The 26,614-nt window shown below is 36.0% G+C and overlaps 1 protein-coding gene across 1 annotated transcript; it reads left to right on the top strand.

The window, feature by feature from the left end:
* The first annotated feature begins 20,647 nt into the window (after positions 1 to 20,647).
* LOC125809061 (uncharacterized) lies at positions 20,648 to 21,908 on the top strand. The gene is made up of 4 exons (XM_049488732.1): positions 20,648 to 21,152; positions 21,225 to 21,418; positions 21,545 to 21,689; positions 21,790 to 21,908. Exons 1-4 carry the CDS (start codon positions 20,648 to 20,650, stop codon positions 21,906 to 21,908), a joined length of 963 nt encoding a protein of 320 aa, XP_049344689.1.
* Positions 21,909 to 26,614: the final 4,706 nt, after the last annotated feature.

Raw genomic sequence — 26,614 nt, forward strand, 5'->3', positions numbered from 1 at the left:
TCAAAAACAAGTCTATTTAGCATTGAAAATTAAAAAGTTCACATCATGTTTGTAAAAAATCCTACCAACAAAAGAACTACAAAGTTACTCCAATAACTTCAATCACTATGATGCAGATGCATATTTTCTTCATCGAAACTAATATATACTCAAAAGTTCACATAGACATACATTCTGGAAAAAAAAAATTATCAGTACGTGAACAAGTAACTAGACTTGTAAAATTAACTTTGTTAGATAATAAAGAACTGTAAAACGCTATTTGAATAAAGGGGAACGAAATACCTATATATCAAAAGAAATGCAAAATGCTATTTCATTAAACAAATCGATACTCAAAGGAGCACCTGGACATTCTGAAAGGAAAAGAATTATTAGCACATAAATGAGTAATTAGATATTGAATCACTTGTCAAATAAACTTTGTTAGATAGCAACTAGCATAAAGTTGTTTTCAAAGTAGAAAATTAATAGCAAAAATAAAAAATTAAGAATTAAATTAGTAAATTACCTTTTTCAACTTCCTCAATTTTCTGAACTTCCTCCAAATAATCTTGAACCTTCCATTCTTTAGAAGGTGACTATATCCATTGTTGAGTGCAAATAAGAGCTTCTACTGTCTTTGGTGATAAAGAACTCCGATATGAATCAAGAATACGATCACCTGTATTGAAAGTTGATTCAGATGCAACAGTGGACACGGTAATAGAAAGAACATCCCTTGTCATTTTCTAAATAGTTGGATATCTACTCAATGAAGCTTTCCACCAAGTCAAGATATTCAAATCTTTTGGCTTCTCTACATTATCCATCAAATATTGATCAAGCTCAGTTTTTTTCCAATGTTAACCTCATCTTCTAAATGTTTCTCCGATTGAGAATGCAATATATCATCAACTTCACCCATCATGTTAGTGTCACCTCCAATAAAGTTTCAGTCGAAGAATCATTATAGTGATTATACAAGTGTTTCAAGATACCTTCCACATTGTCTACCTTTAATTTTCCCAGTAAAGAGCCATATGATTTGCTAAGAATAAAATTGACATATCGCATCTTATACCTAGGATCCAACACAATAGTGATGAACAACAACATGTTCAAATTCTCTGGTTTCTCAATATTCTCCCAATATTTATCAAACTTAACCTTCATACTTTCAGCCATGTCAATCAAAATAAGATCTTCACTACAAGAGTATTTCAGTACAAAACTTCGAACATTAAAAAATTCATGGAAGAATAAATTTGAGATATCATATAAGCTCCCTGAAAATTTTAAAGTAGACTGATAGAAGATTTTAAGGAACTTTATAAAACCTTTCACAAATTTCCAATCATCTGTAGTTGGATGTCCTTTCAATTCACTTTGAAGATAATACTTTCGATAGTTATGATCATTCACGTACATTCTTGCAAAGGCCTTTTCAAAATTTACAACAATTTCTAACATCGTATATGTAGAATTCCACCTAGTTTTAACATCAAGACTTAAGAGACCATGAGTGTCTAGCTTAGCCTTCTCAACATTTGACTTGAAAGAGGCAAACCTAGAGGCAGAAGACTTGACATATCACTGCATTCCTTATGCGAGAAATTGGTCAATTTGTTCATCTAAACCTTCTTTTACAATTATGTTCAAAATATGAGCGTTACATCTAACATTTAAAAACTCATCTCTCAATATGAACCTTTTTCAATCATCAATACGTGCCTTCAAATGCTTAATGGCAGTATCATTGGCAGATGCATTATCCATAGTCATTGTAAACAAATTTTCAATTTCCCAATCCAACAAACATGCTTCAATACATTTAGCTATAGCCTCACCCTTGTGATCCGGAATTTGGAAAAAATTAAGAATCTACTTCTGTAAGTTCCATTCATTATCAATCCAATGAGCAGTCACAATCATAAAAGTCAAATTTTGAAGTGATTTCCATGTATCACTAGTAATACATATATGTTGATTCTTGACAAGTTTTTTAAGCTTCTCTTTCTCTTCTTGATAATTCTTCAAACAATGTCTAGCCACAGTTACCTGTGAAGGTAATTCAAAATTAGGCAAAGCTTTGGCCATCAATTTTTTAAAACTTTCCCCTTCAACAACTTTAAATGGTTGTTCATAAATAATGATAAAGTTGGCGATGGCTCTCCTGATATCCTCCATATTGTACACAACCTTTTCAATAGAACTTGTTCCATTTTCTTATACCCTACTTTGAAAGGTACAGATTTTTAAGTTGTTTTCCTTCTTTTGAGACATTTGTCATTTAAATGTGACCACAATACAAAAGTTCTATTTGTTTTTGTCTCAGTAGCAAAGTGTTTTACACAATAGTTACATTTTGCTCTTCGTTTACCTCATTTAGCAATAAATTTAGCAAAGTGATCCCAGACCTGTGACGTTCTCTTTCAGTATTACCATCTGTGGGATTGGAATCTATCGGGGTTGTTCTTTTTTACTTTTTAGGAGGAGTGTGGAGATGAAGAGTGTTTTTACCTTTCTTTTGAGGTATAGATACAACCGGAGGACTGTCAATAATCGTTCCTACATCTACTCCAGTCGTAGTCTCCATCTAAGAAAGTGAAACATAAAAAATTAAGACTTATCGTAGTAGCAACCATCAACCGTTCAAAATAAGGTTACTCTTTGTGAAATAGTATGCCTTGTTTGAAGATATTGTAATTGACGATTTTCATTTATAAATTTACATTTGCAAGAAAAAAAAAAGAGGAAAACAAACCTGACTATCACCAAATAGATGAGCTGATCAATGAGCAGAATGAGAAGATGAGGATTGAGGAGCTCTCTGGAAAGTTGAAAGATTGGAAAGTGGAAAGTGAGAATAGTGACTAGTTTCTAGGGTTTTAACTTTTAAGTTTATATTGGGCTTGGATCATTTAACCAATTAATGGACAAGTATATATTATAACTTACAAGTTATAAGCCCAAATCTGAATATATATCTAATTTGTACATATTGAAAATTAATAAAACTAATTTTAAAATATTTACAAAATAGATTATATGAATATATTTTATGTATATAAAGTTAAAATTACATATTTATTATGTAGGTTTGAGTTGGATTTGATTTGACTTTTTTTTATTGATACCAAACCAAACAAAAAGTGGTCAGTTTTTTTTCAACGCCAAACCAATCAAACCAAACCATAAGTCGGTTTTTTTTTCGGTTTGAATTGGTTCATCGTATCAATTTGACTTTACGGATTGGTCTGTACACCCCTAGTTGTTGCATCATTTTGGCGGCTTTCAAAATTTAGGGGACAAGGAACAGTGGAATATTATAGTATAATGATGACTTAAGTATTAAGCTAAATTCACATAAGGGTATTAAATTATATGAATATTATTAAATTTTATGGTATTGAGAAGAATTAAGACATAACCCTAGGCTTAAAATTTGAAAATATGAGAGGTGACATGTTAATTGGTATCAAGATTAAGAACTTGATTATAGATTTGGGTGATATTTTTGGGTCTATTCTAGATATATTATAATATGGGTGTTGTTGGGTTAGAAATCTTACTGTGATTATTTACATGAATAGATTGCATTGATTTGGAAGCCCAACGAAAGGGGAAGACTAAAGTTCCGGAGTAATTATTCGATTGTTATAGGCAAGTGGATTTCTAAACCCTTGTTAAGTCTATAGAATCGTGTATTTCCTTGTAGTATGTCTTTGGGAGTAATGGGACTTGGTTATGGGTTGAATTGTACATATTGAATGATTCTAATGATAAAAAAGAGGTGATAAAAGGCAATGTAATTAATTATGTTATTAATTATTGGTGTGTGATATGTTGAGAATGGTTTCAAAGACTTATTGATTCATTGTTGATGTTGTATCACGATTGTGTTGTTGTGAATTGTGCATTGTTATGAAAATGGCCATCTCTTCATTATTTGTGTGAACTTGTCATTTGCATTGGTTCGGAGACATGGTTCTGATAAGTGTTATGTGGATTGAGTAAGAGTAAGATGTTAAATAGGATGTACCATTTCGAGGGACATATCGCGCGCCACGACAGATACTATATTTTGAGGAACATGTCACACATCGCGGCAGATTTCATTATCGAGGGACGTGTCGCACGCCGCGATAGATTTTATTATCAAGGGTCATATCGCACACTGCGACGGATGCATAGACAGATATGTCCCTTATGGGTCCCGGACTGAGAGACAGCGGGTATGTATCGTTAGGTCATACATGCATCACTATACTTGAGAGACAGGGGGTATGTATCGTTGGGTTGTGCAACAGCTAGTCTGTTTGAAATGATGACCTTGATCTGAAGTTTGACTGTTAGGCTCTTTAGATGACATCTTAGGTACTTACATGTTGAACATTGCTAGTCTGGAAAATAAATTGGTGAACTAATAAACTAGAAAATATAGTCTTGTGTCATGTGTGTGTGAGGTTTGCTTGTAGTCTAACGCTATGAGCAAAAACTAGAACTTGCCCGAGTAGTCTTGCTTAAATTTGAGAATAACCCATTTAAAAACCAAAAATAAAACAACCAAATAGCAAGCATACCACTTGAACTCGATTTGAGCCTGATAACTAATTTTGTTCTTACCCACTTGATATCATATCCTTGAGTCTCCGAAGATACGATGCCACAACTCAGGCCAAAAGCCTAAGTTGAGGGTGATTACAACCCGAGCAGAAAGAAAAGGTGAAAAAGAAGGTTCATTTAGTTAGCTTGAAAGCACAAAATGTGCAATAAAACAAAAAAGAATTGTCGCTGGGATGTACTAAAATGAAAAAAAATAGGGAATCACTCAGAAAAAGTTGTGTGCAAACAAAACTTTGGAGAACCAAGGTTCTAGTCACTCACGAAACCAAAACTCCATTCCCTAGCCTGAGCCTATGTTACAAGCTGATAAAGTCCTACAATGATCCTATTCTGATTGTTTGAAAGATAGAGCGTAGAAATCAAGGGCAAGTCTGTGGTCTTTTGTTGTTAGTGTTAGAAGTTCTTTGAGAGTGTGAGCGTAGAACTTAGTCCCAATTACCATGAGTGGGGGACTTCTTTGGTGTGAGGACACAGTGATTGCATTTGATAGTTAAATTGTGTTAGCTAATAGAGCACATGCATAAGCATGATCGACTGTGAGTAATGGGATGTAATATATTGATCCTTTGGATACAAATTGTGGTTGAGATGGGTGCTTCATAGTTTCAAAAGGTTTTGAAGGTTTTATTGCTAAATGTATTGCTTTTCTCATCACTTAAGGACAAGTAATGGTTCTAAGTTGAGGGTGTTGATGTGGCATGAGATCTTAGCACATTTGATGCTCAAAACTAAGGATTATCGCGATAATCGAGTGTATTTATGTGGATATGATGTGTTTGGTGATGTTTGTATAGGTAAAGCAGTTGGACGTGAAAGAGAAAAGAAAAGAAGAAAATGCAAGCTGGAATTTGGGATTCTGATGTCCAAGTGAAGACCACGGGGCCCTAGACGGGTCATGGTCCTCCTGACGAGCCGTGAAGATGCTCGTGGTGATGAAAGAGTGTGCATAGAGTTTTTGAGGTTGCAGACCAAAAGTATTAAGTAAAGACCACGACGCCTTTGATGGTCTGTGGTCCATGTCACGAATCGTCATGGAGCCCGTGAAGGAGATCCAGTGAATATGCATAAAAAACTTGGAGAGTGAATTGGCCAAGTGAAGACTACAGGCACCTATACAGACCGTGGTCATTGTCACGATTCGTGGTGTTGTCCATGGTGACTTTCTAGGGTGCAGGCCTTGAAGACCCAAGTTTGGAGAAGTGCCAAGTAAAGACCACAAAGGGCTTCACGGACCGTGAATCCCTTGATGGACCGTCAAAGCACTCGTGAAGCTGCGCGATCGATTAGTCCTACTTCGAGTAGGACTCTTTTCTTGGACACTTTATTTGAATTAATTAGGTCATTTTTTCATTTTTATCTCGTGATATCTGGAACGAGCGACGAAGTTTCAAATATTCTTAGTTTTGGTTTTGAACGATTAACATTGAATCAAGTTGCGAAGTTGGATTTTTGGTTTTGAATTATCAAGTGCTTATTGATTTTGCATATTTTCGTAAGTACTATCTCATCATGTTTTCATTACATACTTCTGTGTGTTTACTTGAAATCATGAGTGGCTAAATACCACAACTGGGATTGTGGAATCTATGACGAAAATCTAAGTGTAATTTCATAAGACGAGTAGAAGGCGATTTATTTTTGCAAATCATAATTCAGTTTTTGTTATTCATGTATTCTAATGAGTGCACGTATTAGAGTTACCCTATACTTGTCAATTGTTCGAGAGAAAAGTGATAGTTAGGAAAAAGCTGAATTATCCTGATGAAATGGAGTCAAAGTTCAAGTTCGTGAGAAGAGGAATTTAACACCATTATAAGTGAGAGTAAAACATGTTAACTCTCTAGGACAGAGAGGACTTGAGTGAAGATTATCTAACTAGACTGAGAAGTGTTAGATATATCTGACTCTCCTGTACTTTGTAGAGATGAATTCCCTGAAACTTATTTACGAAAGAACACTAGATGCAACGTTATTGGGAACACAATCCTAGTTTCATTTAACTATCAAAACAACTTTAAAATCAACACTCTATTAATTGTTAAACTGAATCTTATTTAACAACCTTGGTTACTAGAACTTTACAGCTAAACCCATGTTATATTCTGTAATTATTTTCTCTAGGAAATAATAACAACATTTGGGTAAACGCAACAGTGAAATCATTTATGTAAAGAAATTCTCAGTAGGATCGACCTTAACTCACGTTGAGTTCTATAAAATTGACTTCGACAGTATATACTTCTTAATTGAGGTGTAAGTTTGGACGTATCAAGAGGCAGGGGATCACACAGATAGAGTGGTTATTTTCAGCATGAGAGACCCATTCATGCATCTATGCCAACATCTGAGGGTGGTCAGATACTTGGGGTTCTTATAGCGCAGGTCAGGGCTCATACGATTCACAGCAGCGACCTACAGGGAGAGGCAATTATAGTGGATTTTCAGGATCCACACAGCAGTTCCCGAATTATAGGTTTTGCTTTAGTTGTGGAGATCCCGATCACTTGATGCAAAAGTGTACCTTCTAGAAGGGTCCTGGAGGACCCCTGCCTAATTCTTCATTTTAGACTAGACCACTAATACCATAGTGTAAAGGCTGAGGCAGATTTCAACCAGGTAAAGGCAATAGAGCTTCAGGTAGTGGTACTATAGCTCAGCAGAGTAGGGGTAGAGGTACCACCTAGGCTGGGAGTGGCAGAGGGGGCCATTGTTATGCTTTCCCAAGGACACCTGAGGCGGAGACTTCTGATGTTGTTATTACAGGTATCATCCCAGTATGACATCAATCTGTGTTTGTAGTGTTTGACCAGGGGTCTACATTATCTTATGTGTCTACCTATCTTGCTGCTGAAATTTGATATGATGTGTGATAGCATGCTTGTACCTATTCGTGTTTCTACACCTGTGGGTGAGCCCTTATCGAGTGTATCGATCAAGACTTGTTTCTCTGGCGGGGTATGAAAACTTAGGTAGACTTAATCATTCTGGGGATGGTAGACTTTGATGTTATCTTGGGTATGAATTGACTTTCTCCTTATCATGATATTCTTGATTGTAATGTTAAGACTGTGACCTTAGTAATGCCTGGTGTTCCGAGGGTTGAGTCGAAGGGTGCTAGTGGCTCTATCCTAGCAAGGTCATCTCATTCATCCGTCCTGAGAGATTGGTGGAGAGATGGTGTTTGTCTTGCTTAGCCTTCATTCGGGACACTAGGATTGAACCACCTCCCATGGATTCCGTTCCCGTGGTCCAGGAGTTTCTCGATGTATTCCCTTCTGATCTTCAAGGCGTACCCCCGATAAAGATATTGATTTTGCTATTGATTTAGAGCCAAACACTAAGCTCATTTCTATTACTCCCTACCGTATGGCTCCAGCATGGTTGAAAGAGTTGCAGGATTTGTTGAGTAAGGGGTTTATTCGCCCTAGTGTGTCACCTTGGGGTTCCCCTATATTGTCTATGAAGAAGAAAGATGGGACTATGAGGATGCGTATTCATTACAGACAGTTGAACAAGGTAACAGTGAATAATAAGTATCATCTTCCGCATATTGATGATATATTTGATCAGATACACGGAGCATCGTTGTTCTCTAAGATTGATTTGAGGTCTGGGTATCATCAATTGAAGATTAGGGCATCACATTTTCGAACTCAATATGGAAATTATGAGTTCTTAGTGATGTCCTTTGGGTTGACTAGCGCCACTGCAGCATTTAGAAGTTGATGAACGGAGTGTTTCAACCATACCTTGATTCTTTTGTGATTGTTTTCATCGATGATATTTTGGTTTACTCCAGGACTAAGGAGGACCATGTCGACAGTTGAGGATTGTACTTCAAAGGTTCAGGAAAGAGAAGTTGTATGCCAAGCTCTCAAAGTGCGAGTTCTGGCTTAATTCTATAGCATTCTTGCGACATGTGGTGTCCAAGGAAGGTATTAGAGTATATCCAGCCAAGATTGAGGCAGTTAGAGGCTGGACGCGACATACTTCTCCTACTGAGATTCAGAGTTTTATGGGATTGGCAGGCTGTCATCAATGATTTGTCCAGAGTTTCTCTACCATTGCAGCTCCATTGACTAGATTGACTCGACATGGTGTGGCTTTTTAGAGGTCTGATGAAAGTGAGGAGAGCTTCAAAAGATCAAGACGTTGTTGACTTCGGCCCCTGTGTTGACTCTACCTAAGGAGGGTGTGGACTTTATTGTTTATTGTGATTCTTCAAGAGTCAGTTTGGGTGGTGTATTAATGCAAAAGGGGAAGGTGATTGCTTATGCTTCTAGGCAGTTGAAGGCCCATGAGAAGAACCAACCTACTCATGATTTAGAGTTGGCAGTTGTGGTCTTTATACTTAAGTTATGGCTTCATTATTTGTATGTAATGCCCCAAAAAAATTTCAAATTGAGACTCGAACCTTCCTTCATTGCGAGTAGGATTTTATCGAGGAAATTAAAATTTCTTGAGTGTTAAGGTCACTAGATGTAAGTCATTCCTAATTTCCTTTAAGTTTTGGTCAACTTCAAACAACCATAACTTTCAGTACATAATGAGTTAGGTGGGCTACAAGGTACCCAATGAAAGGTCTTTAAATTATCTTTCCAATGCCACCGAGTTTGCTAAGTTTCAAGGTGGGATGAGTGAGATATGATCTTTTGAAGACAGGTTGTCCAGTTAAGGAAAGTTACCCGAAAATAATAAGGGGTATTTTTGTCTTTTCCTTACCCAATCTGATTTAATTAATTTTTAGTAATTTTTTATGGGTCTAATCCTATTAGGTTCAGTTTTATAATCCTAATATACGTCTAGGGTTTTAGTTGAGAGCTCAAGAAGAGAAAAGAGGAGAAGAGAGGTTCATTGAGAGTCTTGCATTTTGTTGCGGATTTTCGCCATGGGTTTAATCCCTAAGAGGTATGTAAGCTTCCATAGTGTTGGGTTAGTTCATTCACACACCAATTATGTTATTTTCAGTGAAATTTCATTTTTGAAGTTGAAAGATTAGAGTTCTTGAAGAGTTCTTGATAGGTGTTCTTGAAGTTCATTCTAAATCTTGTTGTGTTGGGATTTTGATGATTTCTTAAGAAGAAATTTAGTGATTTGAGTGTTTTTTGAGTACATTAGAGTTTAATTATGTTAAGTAATCGAATCCAAGTGATTGGGGAAGAAATCGTTCGATTCTAGGCGAGTTAAGGTGAGAAAACGAGCAAAGAAAGTTGTCGAAGTTTTATGGGTTGGGCATGGTTCCCCACGCTAGCCAAAGCGCCCCAACCACTTCTCTGAAGTTTTCTCGCGCCCCGCTCCACTCAGAGCGCTAGGGTCGCTTACCCCCACCCGTTTTCATAGTTTCATTCGTTTGAGTTATTTCAAAGGGTACCTTTACTTTCTTGTGATTCTAAACACTTTAAACTACTTATAAACACCTAGAAATCATTCATAACATGAATCATAACCTTGAATTCATAATTCAAATTCAATGTAGAGTTAAGAGTTAAGTTTTGAGAATTCTTTCGAACATTCTAAGAAAGTCCCTTGAGTCCTTTTGTGGAGTCTTCTACAACTTCTAGTAACTTGTTTCAAGACTCAATTAAGTGAGCATGAGAGTGAGGAGAATGTATTCATGAGTCTACTTTGTCATCACGATATCGTTAATATCATGAACCATAACTCTTGAATTCATAATTCATAATTCACATTCAAGAGAGAGTTAAGAGTAGAGTTCAAAAAAGCCTTTGAGTTCAATTGTGAATCATTTGAGATCCATCATCGATTTGAGCTAAGTTTTGAGTAAGTAAGTATGAGAATGAGAAGAGTCTCATAAATGAGTTCCTTATTGATATTTTGACCCTTGAGTCGAGTCGTTCATGCCCATAACTTTCGCATGAACTCCATCAGTTGAGTACCTTTGAGAGGAGTAGTATCTTCAAGTTCTAAGTCTTAAGTTTTGAGTTCCTAATACCCTCTGAGATTATAGTTCTAATCATGGGACTATTACATGTTACCCATGAAGTCCTTGAGTTGAATTGTTCATGCCCATAATTTTGCATGAACCCTATAAGTCGAACAGTCTTGAGATGAGAAGTATCTACGAGTCCTTGAGTTGAGTAGTTCATGCTCATAATTTCGCATGAACCCTCTGAGTTGAGTATTCTTGAAATGAGTAGTATCATTGACTCCTTAAGTTATGGAGTTGTTTAGTTCAATGCATAGTTATTGAAAACCTTGAATTGAGTCATTCACATCCATAATTCGGCATGAACCCTATTTTAAGAAGGCTTTTTACAAATTGTTTTAAAACATATTTTAAAGACTTGAACACTGAGTTGAGAAAGAGTAGAATTTAGTTCATTTTCTTTTAAATTATATATTGGAACTAAGTATTCCCAAGAGAAATTTTTTCACATTTAAGATGAGAGGAAACTGATATTTCCCAAAGAGTTTTGAGTAGTTTGAGTACCACCACTTTTAAGAAAAAAATGAGTTTTGAGAAGAGTTTCTAAAACATGATTAGTATAACAATCGAGTATGTCATCAATGTTTAAGCAGTATGATATCTAGATATCCCATCAATGTTTATATATTATGACTTTCCGAGTCATCAATGCTCATATTAAAATATGATTTTGATATGTTTTTGGGAAAGAATTTTCAAGAGCAATTACCTCTTTTAAGAAGGTAGTTTGAGCAATTATCTCAAACCAGATAAAGAGTTATGTTTTAAAACAAATGAGCTGAGTATATTTTGGGAGAAATATTGAGCACCAATATGGGGACGCGAGTTCATAATAACTCAAGTCTCTATAAACCATGTATCCATCATGGGTAGAAAGGATCATACTTTTTAGATGACTCCTTAGCGCTTTTCAGCATAGACTAGTGGATCCACTTAGTTAAGGCGTTCTATATGACGGCAAAGTATAGGACAGTTTTGGCAGCATGGGCAAGACGTTGTATCATCACTTAGACTCATAGTGGTGGTTGTCGGTTAGAGAAACTCTCATAGAGTTTTATTGTATTTTTATATACACATTGAGTATTATTGTATTTTTCAATACATTTAGTTGCTATCTACAGTTTTACAATTTTCCATATATATTACATCTTTTACTATTGTTTTATCCTTGAGTATCATGAGTTGAGTATGTTGAGTTGAATTGTGCTTCATTGAGTCAAGTACCTTATTGTTGAGTTGAGCCCCATTTCACTGAGTTGAGAACCTTATTATTGAATTGAGTATATTATCCTTGAGTACTTCTGAGTTGACTAAGTTTGAGTAGTTTTGATTATCCTTGAGTATTCCTTGAGTTGATTAAGTTTGAGAAGAGGTAAGTACGTTTCCCTTTTTATCAAGTTTGAAGATTATGCTACGCTTTAGAATTCCCATTACATACTCGTACATTCCACGTACTGAGCCATTTAGCATGCATCTGTTCATGATGCATATCCAGGTATTCAGGATCATCAACAAGAGCTTCGTTGATACCACATGGAGTTTGAGTTAGCTATGGTGAAAAGGGTCATACTTTTTAGATGAATCATTTTCATAATAGACTAGTGGATCCACTTAGTAGTTCAGATCCTATACCTTTGGCCGGGTATAGGATGCGCTGGCAGTGTGAGGAAGATCGTTGTATCATCATAATAGCTCTTATGTGATGGTTATCGGTTAGAGAAACTCCCATAGAAGTTATTGTATTTTATATACATCAGTTTATTTTGAATTTTTACATACATCTCAGAGTTCATATTGTATCATTGTATACATACAGAGTTATCATTGTATTTATAAATACACAGAGTAAAAAAAACCATGTTTTATATAGCTTTTCTTTATATTGCACATGTCTTTAAACTGCTTTATATTGAAATGAGTCCAGTTATGTTGAGTATTTCGAGTTGAGTACCTTAAGTTGAGTATCTTGAGTTGATTTGTGCTTCATTGAGTCGAGCATCATATCTTTGAAGTTGAGTATCTTATTCTAAAGTTGAGTTGAGTTGAGTGAGTTTGAAAGGAGGTACGTATGTTTCCTTTTTATCAAGTTCAAGCTTATGTTATGCCTTAGAATTCCCCTTACATGCTCATACATTCCACGTATTGAGCCATTTGGCCTGCATCTTCTCATGATGCAGACACAGGTATTCAGGATCATCAATAGGAGCTTCGTTGATACATCCAGGAGTTCGAGTTAGCTATGGTGAGCCACCTTGTTTCCGGAGGATTTCATTTACTTTCAGTTGTTAGGAGGTCATGGGTCTTGTCCCGACTTCCACCATTGTCATTTAGAGTCTTCATAGATAGACAATAGAGTTTTAGAAGTCTGTTCATTTATTTTATTAAATGTTTTAAAGACTTAAGTTGCCTATTTTGTGGCGAGTTAAATAATTTATTTTATTCGGAATTTTCTTTTGAGTTAAAGCTTTCTATTTAAGTTTCATGAATATGTATTTAGTTTTTAAGCTTTGTATGTTTGAGTTAGTCTTCCGCTTGAAGTCAGCTAGGATGAGAGTTCTCTTGGGGACCAGCAATGGTTCTTGAGTGCCGGCCACGTCCAGGGTGTAGGCTCGGTCGTGACAAACTTGGTATCAGAGCACATAGTTCAAGTGTCCTAGGGTGTCTATGAAGCCCTGTCAAGTAGGATTTTATTTATGGTTGTGAGGGCCCCACTTCTATAAATGAGGGAGTACAGACATTTTTTAGAAAAGTTTCCCTTATTTTAAATTCTTAATCGTGCAATAGAGCTATGTCATAGAGACTTATTGTAACTCGTGCGTTTCTCAGAATCATTTGACTACCCATCATACTAGAGGTGGTTGAAAAATAGAGTCAGTTCTTTGTCGATGAGTTGTTCTTAGCAGTCTTGAGAAAGTCATGAGACTCCAAAGGGGCTTGAGCGAAGCCCAAGAGTAAGTTAAGTGTACAGTTTCAGAGGAATTCCCCTATAATTATATGAATCGTGCGTTTGAGCTGATAGTGAGTTGTACTCTTTTCCCTAAGCCTTATTTCAACTGAGATCCTTATGAGGTGGTATGTTTAGAGCTTGGGTAGTATTTTCACCCGAAAAGGTAGCATGAGCGACGAGATCATGAGAAGTAGTAGTGATAGAGCCCAAAGTTAGAGGAAAGTATGCAGAGGTTTAGTGATTTAAGAAAGGAATATAGTGTTTTGAAGAGCGATATTACTATAGTCATGCACCCCGTAAGTTATTGATGAGGAGCTTTTCGTTACGGGTAGAGTAAGAGTTTCTAGTCAAGATGAGATAGAGTATATGTTTGTTACCAGTGATGTCGATGTGCCATCGTATTAGAGTAGACTAAATTCATGTGTTGAATAGAAGCAAAGAGTATTCATGAGTTTATAGATCTAAGCTAGGCTTATGATTTTGAGGGAAAGCCCATAATATTCAAAGTGTAATAGAACTAATTAGGCATTGATATATAGTGAATGAGTGAATAGTACTTATGTTGTGAAGTCGAAGGTGATAGTAATTGTAAGTGTGAAGACTAAGAGGTGACGATTGCCTATTTGTCATAAGGTCCTAGTGGACGAGTGCTTCTGAATTTGTATCTAGTAGTTGTAAGTTAGTATAGTAAGAGAGAAATCATGTTAATATTCGGGTTTAGTCATAAACATTAAGCTTGAATTTGAGATGAGTGTCATGATAAAAGGAACGGCAACATGAGGGTGATGATGTTAGTCTTAAGATTTGATCTAGAAGACTTGAAGAAATTGAGGTGATTAGCTGCAATAGATATGAGTGGTACAAGTGAGAGACCCTAACCTTTAGATAAGGGCAGTGAAGTGTGGCTAAGTCACAAGAGTAATAAGAGCGTTACGAGGTGTACTGAGAGGGTATGTAAACACCTTAGAAATAAGTCTTAGTACCTGCTTATTGAGAGTTCGGTAGTCATGAGATAAACTTCTCCCGAGTGTTAGAGTAAAAGAAGATGTAGACCAGTTAGAGATGATAGAATGTGTCCATAGCTTTCAAGTGTCAGCTTTAGATCTAAGGGGAGATAGCAAGATGAGAAATCGAGTCAAGTGTTTGAGATGGTAATGAATTCCAAAGAGTTTGGGGGATATCTTTTTAGAGGTCCTTTTAGTAATTAAGTGATGTTAGAAAGAGGAGGTTGATGATCCTATCGTGATAATGATGGTGTGATAATTCTGTCAAATGTTATTAATGAGGAGGAAGAAGAATATGAGATTTTGCTATGAGAAATAGTTAAATGAGAGCCCTTAGTTGGTTCCGAAGGAGTTAGTTAGAAGGAGTCCATGGAGTTGTTAGAATACTAAGCTTGAATGTGGTGTTAAAGAGTAATAGTCTTGGGATGAGATTTCCTATAGAGAGGTATAGAACTCGAACCTAAGGATTTGGGTTACGCTTGAATATAGTAAGAGCATACCATTAGACTCAAACCTTAGTAAGATTAACCCCATTCCATACCCAGACCAGTCGTCATTCGAGGACGAATGATCCCAAGAAGAGATATTGTAACACCCCAGAAAAAATTTTGAACTAAGACTCGAACCGTTCTTCGTAGTGAGTGAGATTTTACCAAGGAATTTAAAATTTCTTTGGTATTAAGTTCAGGTCACTAGATGTAGAACCTTGAGTTCAAAAAAGAACTAAATTGGAAATAGCAAAATCTGAAATTTTGCAAGTTAAGCTAAGTATGAGTATTGGGTCAACTTCAAACGATGATAACTCATAGCTCAGAATGATTTAGGTGTTCTACCATATACCGTAGGGAAGATCTTTGAATTATCTTTCCAACGCCACCGATTTTTCTAAGTTTCGATATCGTATGAGAGAGATATGTCCATTCGAAGTTGGGCTGTCTAGATAAGGAAAGTCAAATCCGGATTTTAGAGAGGTATTTTGGTCTTTTCCTTACCCAATAAAATTGAATTCATTTTTAGTAATATTTTAGGGGTATAATCTGATTAGGTTTAGTTTTATAATCCTAGTTTACACCTAGGTTTTTAGTTGAGAGTTCAAGTAGAGAAAAGAAGAAGAGAGAAGAGGAGAAAAGAGAAAGGATCGAAGCGTTCGTCGAAATTCTTGAGAGTTGTTGTGGATTGTCGCCATAGGTTTGATCCCTAAGAGGTATGTAAGCTTCCATAGTGTTGGGTTAGTTCACCCACACGCCAAACATGTTATTTTCAGTGTAAACTCATTCTCAAAAGTTGAAGGATTTAAGTTCTTGATAGGTGTTCTTGAAGTTCATCCTTAATCTTGTTTTGTTGGGGTTTTGATGATTTCTCGAGATAAAAGTGCTTGTTTTGAGTGTTTTTTTTAGTAGATTAGTGTGTACTACGGTTGGGTAATTGAATCTAAGGAAAACTTGAGAAAAAAAATTGATTTAAAGCGATTTAAGGTCAGAAAACGAGAGGAAAAGTTCGTCAGTTTTGCCTGGGGCAATGCTGGTGCGACGCGCCCCCGTTGCTTCAGGAAGGCTGGGGTGACGCGCCAGCAATGCACCATAAATGAGCCCTAGTAAATTGAGGCCTGGCGCGCCGCGCCAGGGACGCGCTCAGATCGGTGTTTTTCACAAGTTTTTCATCGTTTAGCCTATTTAAGTTATTCTAAAGTGTCCTAACACTTTCCAATGATTCTAACTACTCTAAATGACTTCTAAACATCTAGAAATCATCCATGAATATGAATCGTAACCTTGAATCCATAAATCCAAATTCAAGGTAGAGTTAAGAGTTAAGTCTTGAGAGTTTTTTTCGATCATTTTGAGATAGTCCCTTTGAGTTTTCTTTGAAGAACCTTCTACAAACTCAAATAACTTGTTTCAAGACTCGAGCAAGTGAGTATGAGAATGAGGAGAATGTATTCATGAGTCCACTTTATCATCACGATATCCTTCCTACCATGAACCATAATTCTTGAATTCATAATTCACATTCAAGAGAGAGTTAAGAGTAAACTTCAAGAAATTCTTTGAGTTCAATTGTTAATCCTTTGAGATCCATCATCGATTTGAGGAAGTAAGTATAAGAATGAGAAGAGTCGTATACATGAGTTCCTTATTGATATTTTGACCCTTGAGTCGAGTCGTTCATGTCCATAACTTCCGCATGAACTTCATCAGTTGAGTACCTTCGAGAGGAGTAGTATCTCCAAGTTTTAAGTATTGAGTTCATAATCCCTTATGAGATTATATTTATAATCATGACACTATTACATGTTACCCATGGAGTCCTTGAGTTGAATTATTCATGCCCATAATTTTGCATGAACCTTGTAAGTCGAACAGTCTTGAGATGAGAAGTATATTTGAGTCCATGAGTGAGTAGTTCATGATCATAATTCTGCATGAGCCCTCTGAGTTGAGCATTCTTGAAATGAGTAGTATTAGTGAAGTTCTTGAATTCCAAGTATTGAGATCTATCTATGGTTATTGAAAACCTTGCATCGAGTCGTTCACGTCAATAATTCGGCATGAACCATATTTTAAAAAGTCTTTTACAAGTGTTTTAACTTTGTTTGAAGACTTAAGTTTTGAGTTCAGTAAAGAGTAAAGTTGAAGTTCATTTCTTCTAAGGTATATAGGGATTATGTATTCCAAAAAGTGTTTAAAATGTTTTCACATTTAAATAAGAATGGAAAACTGGGATTTTCAGCCTTTGAGCTAGTGTTTCAATAAAGAGCCTTTGAGCTAGTTTTTTAGTCAAGAGCCTTTGGGCTAGTTTTCAGTTAAAGAGTAAATGATTTCACAATTAAGCAAGAGAGGAAACTTTGATTTCCAAGATAGCCTTTGAGCTAAGTATTTTAGCACTAATCTCAAATCACAGAAAGAAGTATGTTTTTAAAACATAAGAGCTAGTATATTTTTGGGAGTAGTATTGAGCACCGATATGGGGGAGAATTCAGACAACTCACAGCCCCCATAAACCATGTAGCCACCATGGGTAGAAAAGGGTCATACTTTTTAGATGAATCATTTTCACAATAGACTAGTGGATCCACTTAGTAGTTCAGGTACTATACCTTTGGCCGGGTATAGGATGCGCTGGCAGTGTGAGGAAGATCGTTGTATCATCACAATAGCTCTTATGTGATGGTTGTCGGTTAGAGAAACTCCCACATAAGTTATTGTATTTTATATACATCAGTTTATTTTGAATTTTTACATACATCTCAGAGTTCATATTGTATCGTTGCATACATACAGAGTTATCATTGTATTTATAAATACACAGAGTTAAAAAAAACCATGTTTTAAACAGCTTTTCTTTATATTGCACATGTCTTTAAACTGTTTTATATTGAAATGAGTCCAGTTATGTTGAGTATTTCGAGTTGAGTACCTTAAGTTGAGTATCTTGAGTTGATTTGTGCTTCATTGAGTCGAGTATCATATCTTTGAAGTTGAGTATCTAATCCTTGAGTTGAGTATCTTATTCTTAAGTTGAGTTGAGTTGAGTGAGTTTGAAAGGAGGTAAGTATGTTTCCTTTTTATCAAGTTCAAGCTTATGTTATGCTTTAGAATTCCCCTTACACGCTCATACATTCCACGTACTGAGCCATTTGGCCTGCATCTTCTCATGATGCAGACAATGGTATTCAAGATCATCAATAGGAGCTTCGTTGATACATCCGGGAGTTCGAGTTAGCTATGGTGAGCCTCCTTGTTTCCAGAGGATTTCATTTACTTTCAGTTGTTAGGAGGTCGTGGGTCTTGTCCCGACTTCCATCATTGTCATTTAGAGGCTTCATAGATAGACAGTAGAGTTTCAGAAGTCTGTTCATTTATTTTATTAAATGTTTTAAAGACTTAAGTTGCCTATTTTGTGGCGAGTAGAATAATTTGTTTTATTCGGAGTTTTCTTTTGAGTTAAAGCTTTCTATTTAAGTTTCTTGAATATTTATTCAGTTTTTAAGCTTTGTATGCTTGAGTTAGTCTTCCGCTTGAAGTCAACCATGATGAGGGTTCGCTTGGGGACCAGTAATGGTTCTCGAGTGTCGGCCATGTCCAAGGTGTAGGCTCAGGTCGTGACATGTCGTGACATTATTTCAACTATAGGACGTATAAAAAAATATGTTTTGAATGGGACTAAATCATGTTATTAGAGTCAATAAGACTTCTTTCTATTTTGACCGACGTTATGTCTTTGGAGACAACTTTTATGATAATTTTGTTTAGAAAGGTTGAAGATGAAAATTTATTTAAAAAAGCATGTTTAAATAAGCCACAATTTATTTTTATCATTTAAATAATGTTTTACCCAAAATATAGGTAAAATTGAATTGACTCAAAGTGAATTTTTTTAAATAATACATGTCAATGCAAATGGATAAATAATTACATTAACAACTTTTAATTCAAAATTTATATATATTTATATAAACTACCTTAACTACTTTCAATTCAAGAAAATAAGAAATAGTCGTTTTCCTTTTAGAAGTGTCTGTCCAATCTCATTAATTTTAAATTTATGTCGTTGCAATCTTAAGATGAATGTCGAAGTCTCATTATGTTGAATAGCTAAAAACTCTCCGTCCACCTTCTTTAAATAAAGTATGAAATTAATATCAAACCATCAACTAATTAAAAGGAATATAGGGAGAAGGAACATCTATTACAAAAGGCTAAAATCATTAACTATATTCATAAACTATATATTAACTTTATTTATTATTTATATATTAATTTATTTGGATTTGAAAAGTTATTAATAATTGTAATTGTCATAAAATCATGATGTAGAACTTAAAAGTTGTAATCAGTTGAGAAGTTATAATAGATAGACGTGAAAAGTTAGAATTTATTTGGATTTGACATGTGTCACTTTTTCTCTTCTCCTATTATATAATATATAGATATGATAATTGCTTATGCTCCTTGATGTTTTGATGATCTCCTCTCAAGTGCAGGAATCTGGTCCTCTGCAGAGTATGAATACTCTGTTGGGTTTAGCAAGGTGTGAATGGGAAATAAAAAAAGAAAAAATGGAAAGTGGAAGAACCAATGAAAGTGGGGGAACCAATTTTGGAGGGAAATGAAAAGTCATCATTGAAAAAATGCAAATGAAAGGTCATTTTTACCATATCGGTAGAAGAAAAGAAATTGTTGTCCTTATATTAGGAAACACTTCCTTTAGTTCTTAAAGAGTTAAGAAGAAGGTGCCCCTCGCGCCGTCGTCGTCGCTCGCTTGCTCGGCCTCGGCTACGGCTTCGGCTTCGGCTTCGGATTTGGCAAATGATGTGATTGATTGATAATATTTTTTGGACAAAATTTATTTAATCAATCTTGTTAAATCATTTCCTTTCTCTTAAACATTAATTCAGAATGTTAATTAAATAACAGAATTAATTTGGGGCAACTGAATTTATTTGAAATTAACGTGTAACGGTAATCCTTTCAAAAAGTCGTTTCTTTTCCCAAACGGTATTCCTTCCGAAAAGTCGTTACTTTTCCCAACGGACACAATGTTCTGGAAAAAACGGGTCTGAACAGATTTTCTGAACAGACGCGTTCCTTGCTGCAAATGGCTATAAATAAGAGGTCTTTTTCGTTTTTTCAAACACTGAAATTTTTCCTCTCTGCATAGATTTTCTTACATAAATAAAATTGTCAATCGAATGAGTCTGTGTGCTCTTGTTGCTGTTCTTGCGTTCGCTGAAGTTATTGAAATTTGAGGTACCGCTACTTCTTTAACAGGTTAATCCGTTTTATCTTGGGAGGAATTAATCTGCAACCTCGGGTACAATGAGGGGATTAAATTTCTTAAGGAAACACAGTGGTTTCTGTGGACTCGAATTAAAAATCATTCTGTCAATTTCATCTTTTTCTGTTTCTGTATTTTTGACTAACCTGAATACAGGAGATAACAATCTTAAGAAATTTAATAGTTTCTGTATTTGAGGTTTCTGGAGATTAAAACCTTTATGGTTTTCTACTCTGTTTGAATTTTTAAAATTCATTCGGTTAACGATTAAAAGAACATAAAAACTTTATCGTTAAATCAGAAACAGTCTGTATAAGGATTTAGTCTTTACTGGTAGTATTTCACATACTAAATTGTAGAAAAATGACTAATTCAAGTCAAGTAAATGCTGGAACAGTAAGTGCTGCAACAACATCGGTTGCACACAATCGTTCAAATGATGCCCTAGCACCGGCTGAGAAACCTGCAAAGTTTTCTGGAGTCGACTACAAGAGATGGCAGCAAAAGATGTTTTTCTATCTGACTACGTTGAGTCTGCAGAGGTTCATTAATGAGAACGTTCCTGTTATGTCGGATGAAACTCCGCCTGAAGAACGATTCTTGGTAACAGAAGCATGGACACATTTTGATTTTTTGTGTAAAAATTATATTCCGAGTGGCCTGCAGGATGATTTGTACAATGTGTACAGTAATATGAAAACCTCAAAAGAACTCTGGGATGCTTTAGAAAAGAAGTACAAAACAGAGGATGCCGGAATGAAGAAGTTTATTGTGGCAAAGTTTCTGGACTATAAGATGATAGACAGTAAGACCGTCGTCACCCAAGTTCAAGAATTGCATGTCATAATTTATGATCTCCTTGCTGAAGGTATAAATTTATCTAATACCTATGTTGGAAATATTAAGCTTATTCTTAATACTCACATAATCTTTAATGTAGGATTGGTTGTGAATGATGCGTTTCAAGTGGCTGCAATTATTGAGAAGTTACCTCCATTGTGGAAGGACTTCAAAAACTACTTGAAACATAAACGCAAGGAGATGACTGTTGAAGATCTCATGGTAAGGCTGAGAATCGAAGAAGATAACAAGGCAGCAGAAAAGAGATCGCGTGGTAATTCAGCAATATCTGGAGTAAATATTGTTGAAGAAGATCCCACAAAATCAAATAAAAGAAAGAAAGCATCTCGTCCAAAGAGCAATCCTCCTAAGAAGAAATTCAATGAAAGCTGCTTCAACTGTGGCAAACGTGGTCATAAGGCTACTGAATGTAGGGGTCCCAAGAAGGACAAGAAGAAGGATCAAGCAAATTTGGCTGAATCTAAAGCAGAGATGGACGATCTTTGTGCAATGCTTTCAGAATGCAACTTGGTTGGAAATCCAAGAGAATGGTGGATAGATTCTGGTGCCTCATGCCATGTTTGTGCCAACAAAGAATTATTTCATCATATACTCCAGCACCTACAGACGAGAAGTCTTTTATGGCAAATTCCGTTGTTGCAAAGGTGGAAGGAACTGGCAAGATCCTCCTAAAGATGACATCAGGCAAGGTGGTGACTTTGAACAGGGTCTCGTATGTTCCGGGATTGCGAAAGAACCTAGTTTCTATACCAGTTCTGACTAAGAATGGATTCAAATGTGTATTTGTTTCTGATAAAGTTGTAGTAAGTAAGAATGAGATGTATGTAGGAAAAGGTTACCTCACTGAGGGCCTTTTAAAACTCAATGTAATTGCAGTTGATATGAATAAAGATTATGCTTCTTCTTACTTGCTTGAGTCTAAATGTTTATGGCATGAACGTTTGGGACACGTTAATAACAAAACCTTGCGAAAACTGATTACCTTAAATGTTTTGCCTAAATTTGAGTGCAATAAATCAAAATGTCAAGTTTGCGTTGAATCTAAGTATGCTAAGCATCCTTATAAATCTGTTGCAAGGAGTTCATATCCCTTAGAACTGATTCACACTGACATTTGTGACATGAAGTCAACACCAACACGTGGTGGGAAAAAGTATTTCATAACTTTTATTGACGATTGTACTAAATATTGTTATGTCTATTTGCTAAATGGTAAGGATGAAGCAATAGATGCATTTAGGCAATATAAGACTGAAGTTGAAAATCAGTTTGATAGAAAGATCAAAATGATCAGAAGTGATAGAGGTGGAGAATATGAATCTCCATTTGCAGAAATATGTTTGGAAAATGGAATAATCCATCAAACTACTGCTCCTTACTCTCCACAATCTAATGGAATTGCAGAAAGAAAAAACCAAACTTTAAAGGAAATGATGAATGTCTTACTTATAAGTTCAGGTTTACCACAAAACTTGTGGGGGGAGGCAATCCTTACAGCAAATCGAATACTCAATAGAGTGCCTCATACGAAGACACATGTTAGTCCATATGAGAAATGGAAAGGTAGAAAACCCAACTTGAAATATTTCAAAGTGTGGGGGTGTCTTGCCAAGGTCCAGGTTCCTATACCTAAGAGGGTGAAAATAGGGCCTAAGACTGTGGATTGTGTATTCATTGGATATGCCACAAATAGTAAGGCATGTCGATTTTTAGTTCATAAGTTCGAACATCCGGAAATTCATGATAATACGGTAATGGAATCAGATAATGCTAAATTTTTTGAACATATCTATCCGTATAAAACTAGACTTGAGTCATCTAGTGGGGGGTCTAAACAACCTCGAAAAGAACCAAAAGAGAATGAAACCAATGAAGAGAGTCCAAGGCGCAGTAAACGTCAAAGGACAGCTACTTCATTTGGATCTGATTTTGTAACATTCCTTCTTGAAAGTGAGCCTCAAACATTCAAGGAAGCGATGTTGTCTAGCGACTCAACCTCTTGGAAGGAGGCTGTCAATAGTGAGATTGAATCAATCTTAAGCAATCATACCTGGGAGTTGGTTGATCTTCCTCCAGGGAACAAACCTTTGGGTTCTAAATGGATCTTCAAAAAGAAGATGAAAGATGATGGAACTATTGACAAATATAAAGCAAGACTTGTTGTCAAAGGCTTTAGACAGAAAGAAGGTCTTGATTATTTTGACACATACTCGCCAGTGACTAGGATTATATCAATTCGGATGTTAATTTCCCTAACTGCAGTATACGGTCTTGAAATCCATCAAATGGATGTGAAAACCGCATTCTTAAATGGAGGGTTGGAGGAAGAAATATACATGGAACAGCCTGAGGGCTTCGTAGTTCCCGGCAAAGAAAAGAAAGTATGCAAACTTGTTAAGTCACTTTATGGACTAAAACAAGCACCGAAACAATAGCATGCAAAGTTTGATCAAACCATGTTGTCAAATGGATTTAAGATCAATGAGTGTGATAAATGTGTTTACATTAAAGACACTACGGGTCAGGAAGTCATTGTATGCCTATATGTGGATGACATGCTGATAATGAGCAAGGACATTACCAATATAAAAGCTACTAAGCGTATGCTTGCTAGTAAGTTTGATATGAAAGATCTAGGAGTAGCCGATTTGATATTGGGAATAAAGATTCACAAAACTCCTAACGGTCTAGCATTGTCTCAATCTCATTATATTCAAAAGGTACTTGAAAAGTTCAAGTATTTGAATTTCAAAAAGGCAAAGACCCCAATTGATGTGAACCTTAATCTTGCTAAGAATAAAGGTGAGAGTCAATCTCAATTGGATTACGCCAGAGTATTAGAAAGCTTGATGTATGTCATGAATTGTACACGACCAGACATAGCCTGCGCTATAAGTAAACTGAGTCGATACACAAGTAATCCCAATCAAAATCATTGGTTGGCAATGAAGAGAGTTTTGGGGTACTTAGAAGATACTCAAAACTATGCTTTGCATTACAACAAATATCCAGTAGTTCTTGAAGGATATAGTGATGCAAATTGGATTACTGGGTCAACTGAAACGAAATCCACGAGTGGATATGTTTTCACTATTGGTGGAGGAGCAATTTCTTGGAAATCATCCAAACAAACATGTATAGCTCGCTCTACAATGGAGTCAGAATTCATCGCCTTAGACAAGGCAGGTGAAGAAGCTGAATGGCTCCGGAATTTCTTAGAAGATATTCCGTTTTGGCCCAAACCAATGGCCCCTATATGCATACACTGCGATAGTCAAGCTGCAATAGGAAGGGCTGGAAGCGTTATGTATAACGGGAAGTCTCGTCACATAAGACGAAGACATAACTCTGTTAGACAACTACTCTCTAGTGGAATTATCACAATTGACTATGTAAAGTCAAAGGATAATGTGTTGGATCCACTTACAAAAGGCCTAACTAGAGAGGGAGTTGAGAGATCATCGACGGGAATGGGACTATGGCCGAGAACAAGTCATCGTGGCGGTAACTCTACCTAGAAGACTGGAGATCCCAAGATCTAGGTTCAAGGAGATAAAACAAAGTCATAGATGACGGTTCAACATTGTCAAAACATATTTGATGGTCCATTCTCATGATGAGACAATGTTCAGTAACCAGGATAAAGGCATAAGGACTTTTTAGTGGTTTCTAAGTTTGATACAAGGTATATCAAATAGTGTATCTACGGGATAACACAATTAGAAATCACTTATGTAAGTGTGAAGTGTAAGCCGCTTCAAGGAGAATCCGGTAAGGCCAGTTCTCTAAGCACTTATTAACCGAGATGTGTTCATGGCTGAAACGAACAAAACAATGAGAACTAAAAACAGTTTAAGGGTTGATTGTGTGACTTATGTTGTCTAGGTATACACTAAAGCTCGACGGTTCAAAGATATCAAATCTACCGATTGACCGAGTATATCCGATATATGTTCACTACGGAAAGTTTAAAGGGAAACCTACTTATCCAGATGCGATTAACCCTTACTTACAAGACACACTTTTCATGCATATGTTTTAACAATAGCCATTCCCCATTCATGTGGGGGATTGTTGGGTTTAGCAAGGTGTGAATGGGAAATAAAAAAAGAGAAAATGGAAAGTGGAAGAACCAATGAAAGTGGGGGAACCAATTTTGGAGGGAAAATGAAAAGTCATCATTGCAAAAGTGCAAATGAAAGGTCATTTTTACCATATCGGTAGAAGAAAGGAAATTGTTGTCCTTATATTAGGAAACACTTCCTTTAGTTCTTAAAGGGTTAAGAAGAAGGTGCCCCTCGCGCCGTCGTCGTCGCTCGCTTGCTCGGCCTCAGCTTTGGCTTTGGCTTTGGATTTGGATTTGGATTTGGATTTGGCAAATGATGTGATTGATTGATAATATTTTTGGACAAAATTTATTTAATCAATCTTGTTAAATCATTTCCTTTCTCTTAAAAATTAATTCAGAGTGTTAATTAAATAACAGAATTAATTTGGGGCAACTGAATTTATTTGAAATTCACGTGTAACGGTAATCCTTTCAAAAAGTCGTTTCTTTTTCCAAACGGTATTCCTTCCGAAAAGTCGTTACTTTTCCCAAAAGGACACAATGTTCTGGAAAAAATGGGTCTGAACAGATTTTCTGAACAGACACGTTCCTTGCTGCAAATGGCTATAAATAAGGTCTTTTTCATTTTTTCAAACACTGAAATTTTTCCTCTCTGCATACATTTTCTTACATAAATAAAATTGTCGATCGACTGAGTCTGTGTGTGCTCTTGTTGCTGTTCTTGCATTCGCTGAAGTTATTGAAGTTTGAGGTACCGCTACTTCTTTAACAGGTAAATCTGTTTTATCTTGGGAGGAATTTGTCAAGACCCGAGAGTACCCCCTAGTCGTAACATGGCGTATTCGACCCCGAAGGGGTCTTATACGAGCCACATAGTCATTCATTGCATTCAATAATGAAAATAGTGCGGAATAAAAAAAAAACTTATTTACATCCACACATTTAAACTTCATTAAAGCAACTTTAAAAACACACAGCGGAAGTCTAAGTCTCACATGGCCATCTTAGACACAGTCACAAAACATAAGTAGGGACACGACCCTTTACAATCAAAAGAAGTCTATTAAGTCTATTACATGAACAAAAGAACTTAAAAGTCTTATCCTCGAATCCATGAGGACATACCAAGTCTTGGAGGAAGCAATCCAACACTTCAAACTAGCTAGGAGGGATCACTTGCCGGAACCTACATTTATAGTAAAAATATGAAGAATATGGGTTAGTACACAAAATGTACTAAGTATGATGACCATGCAAAACATGCTTTAAAAGGGACATTTTGGCTAGAAACCATGCATTATGCCACTTTTTGAAGTACCATGAATAGTTGCATAAAAGACGTACAATACAAGCATAAACATCAAGTAAGTCATAATATTACCTTTAAACAATTTCAACAT

This window comes from Solanum verrucosum, unplaced genomic scaffold (genome assembly GCF_900185275.1).
Source record: "Solanum verrucosum unplaced genomic scaffold, falcon-dt-bn FXZP01000296.1, whole genome shotgun sequence".
NCBI classification, from domain to species: Eukaryota; Viridiplantae; Streptophyta; class Magnoliopsida; order Solanales; family Solanaceae; genus Solanum; species Solanum verrucosum.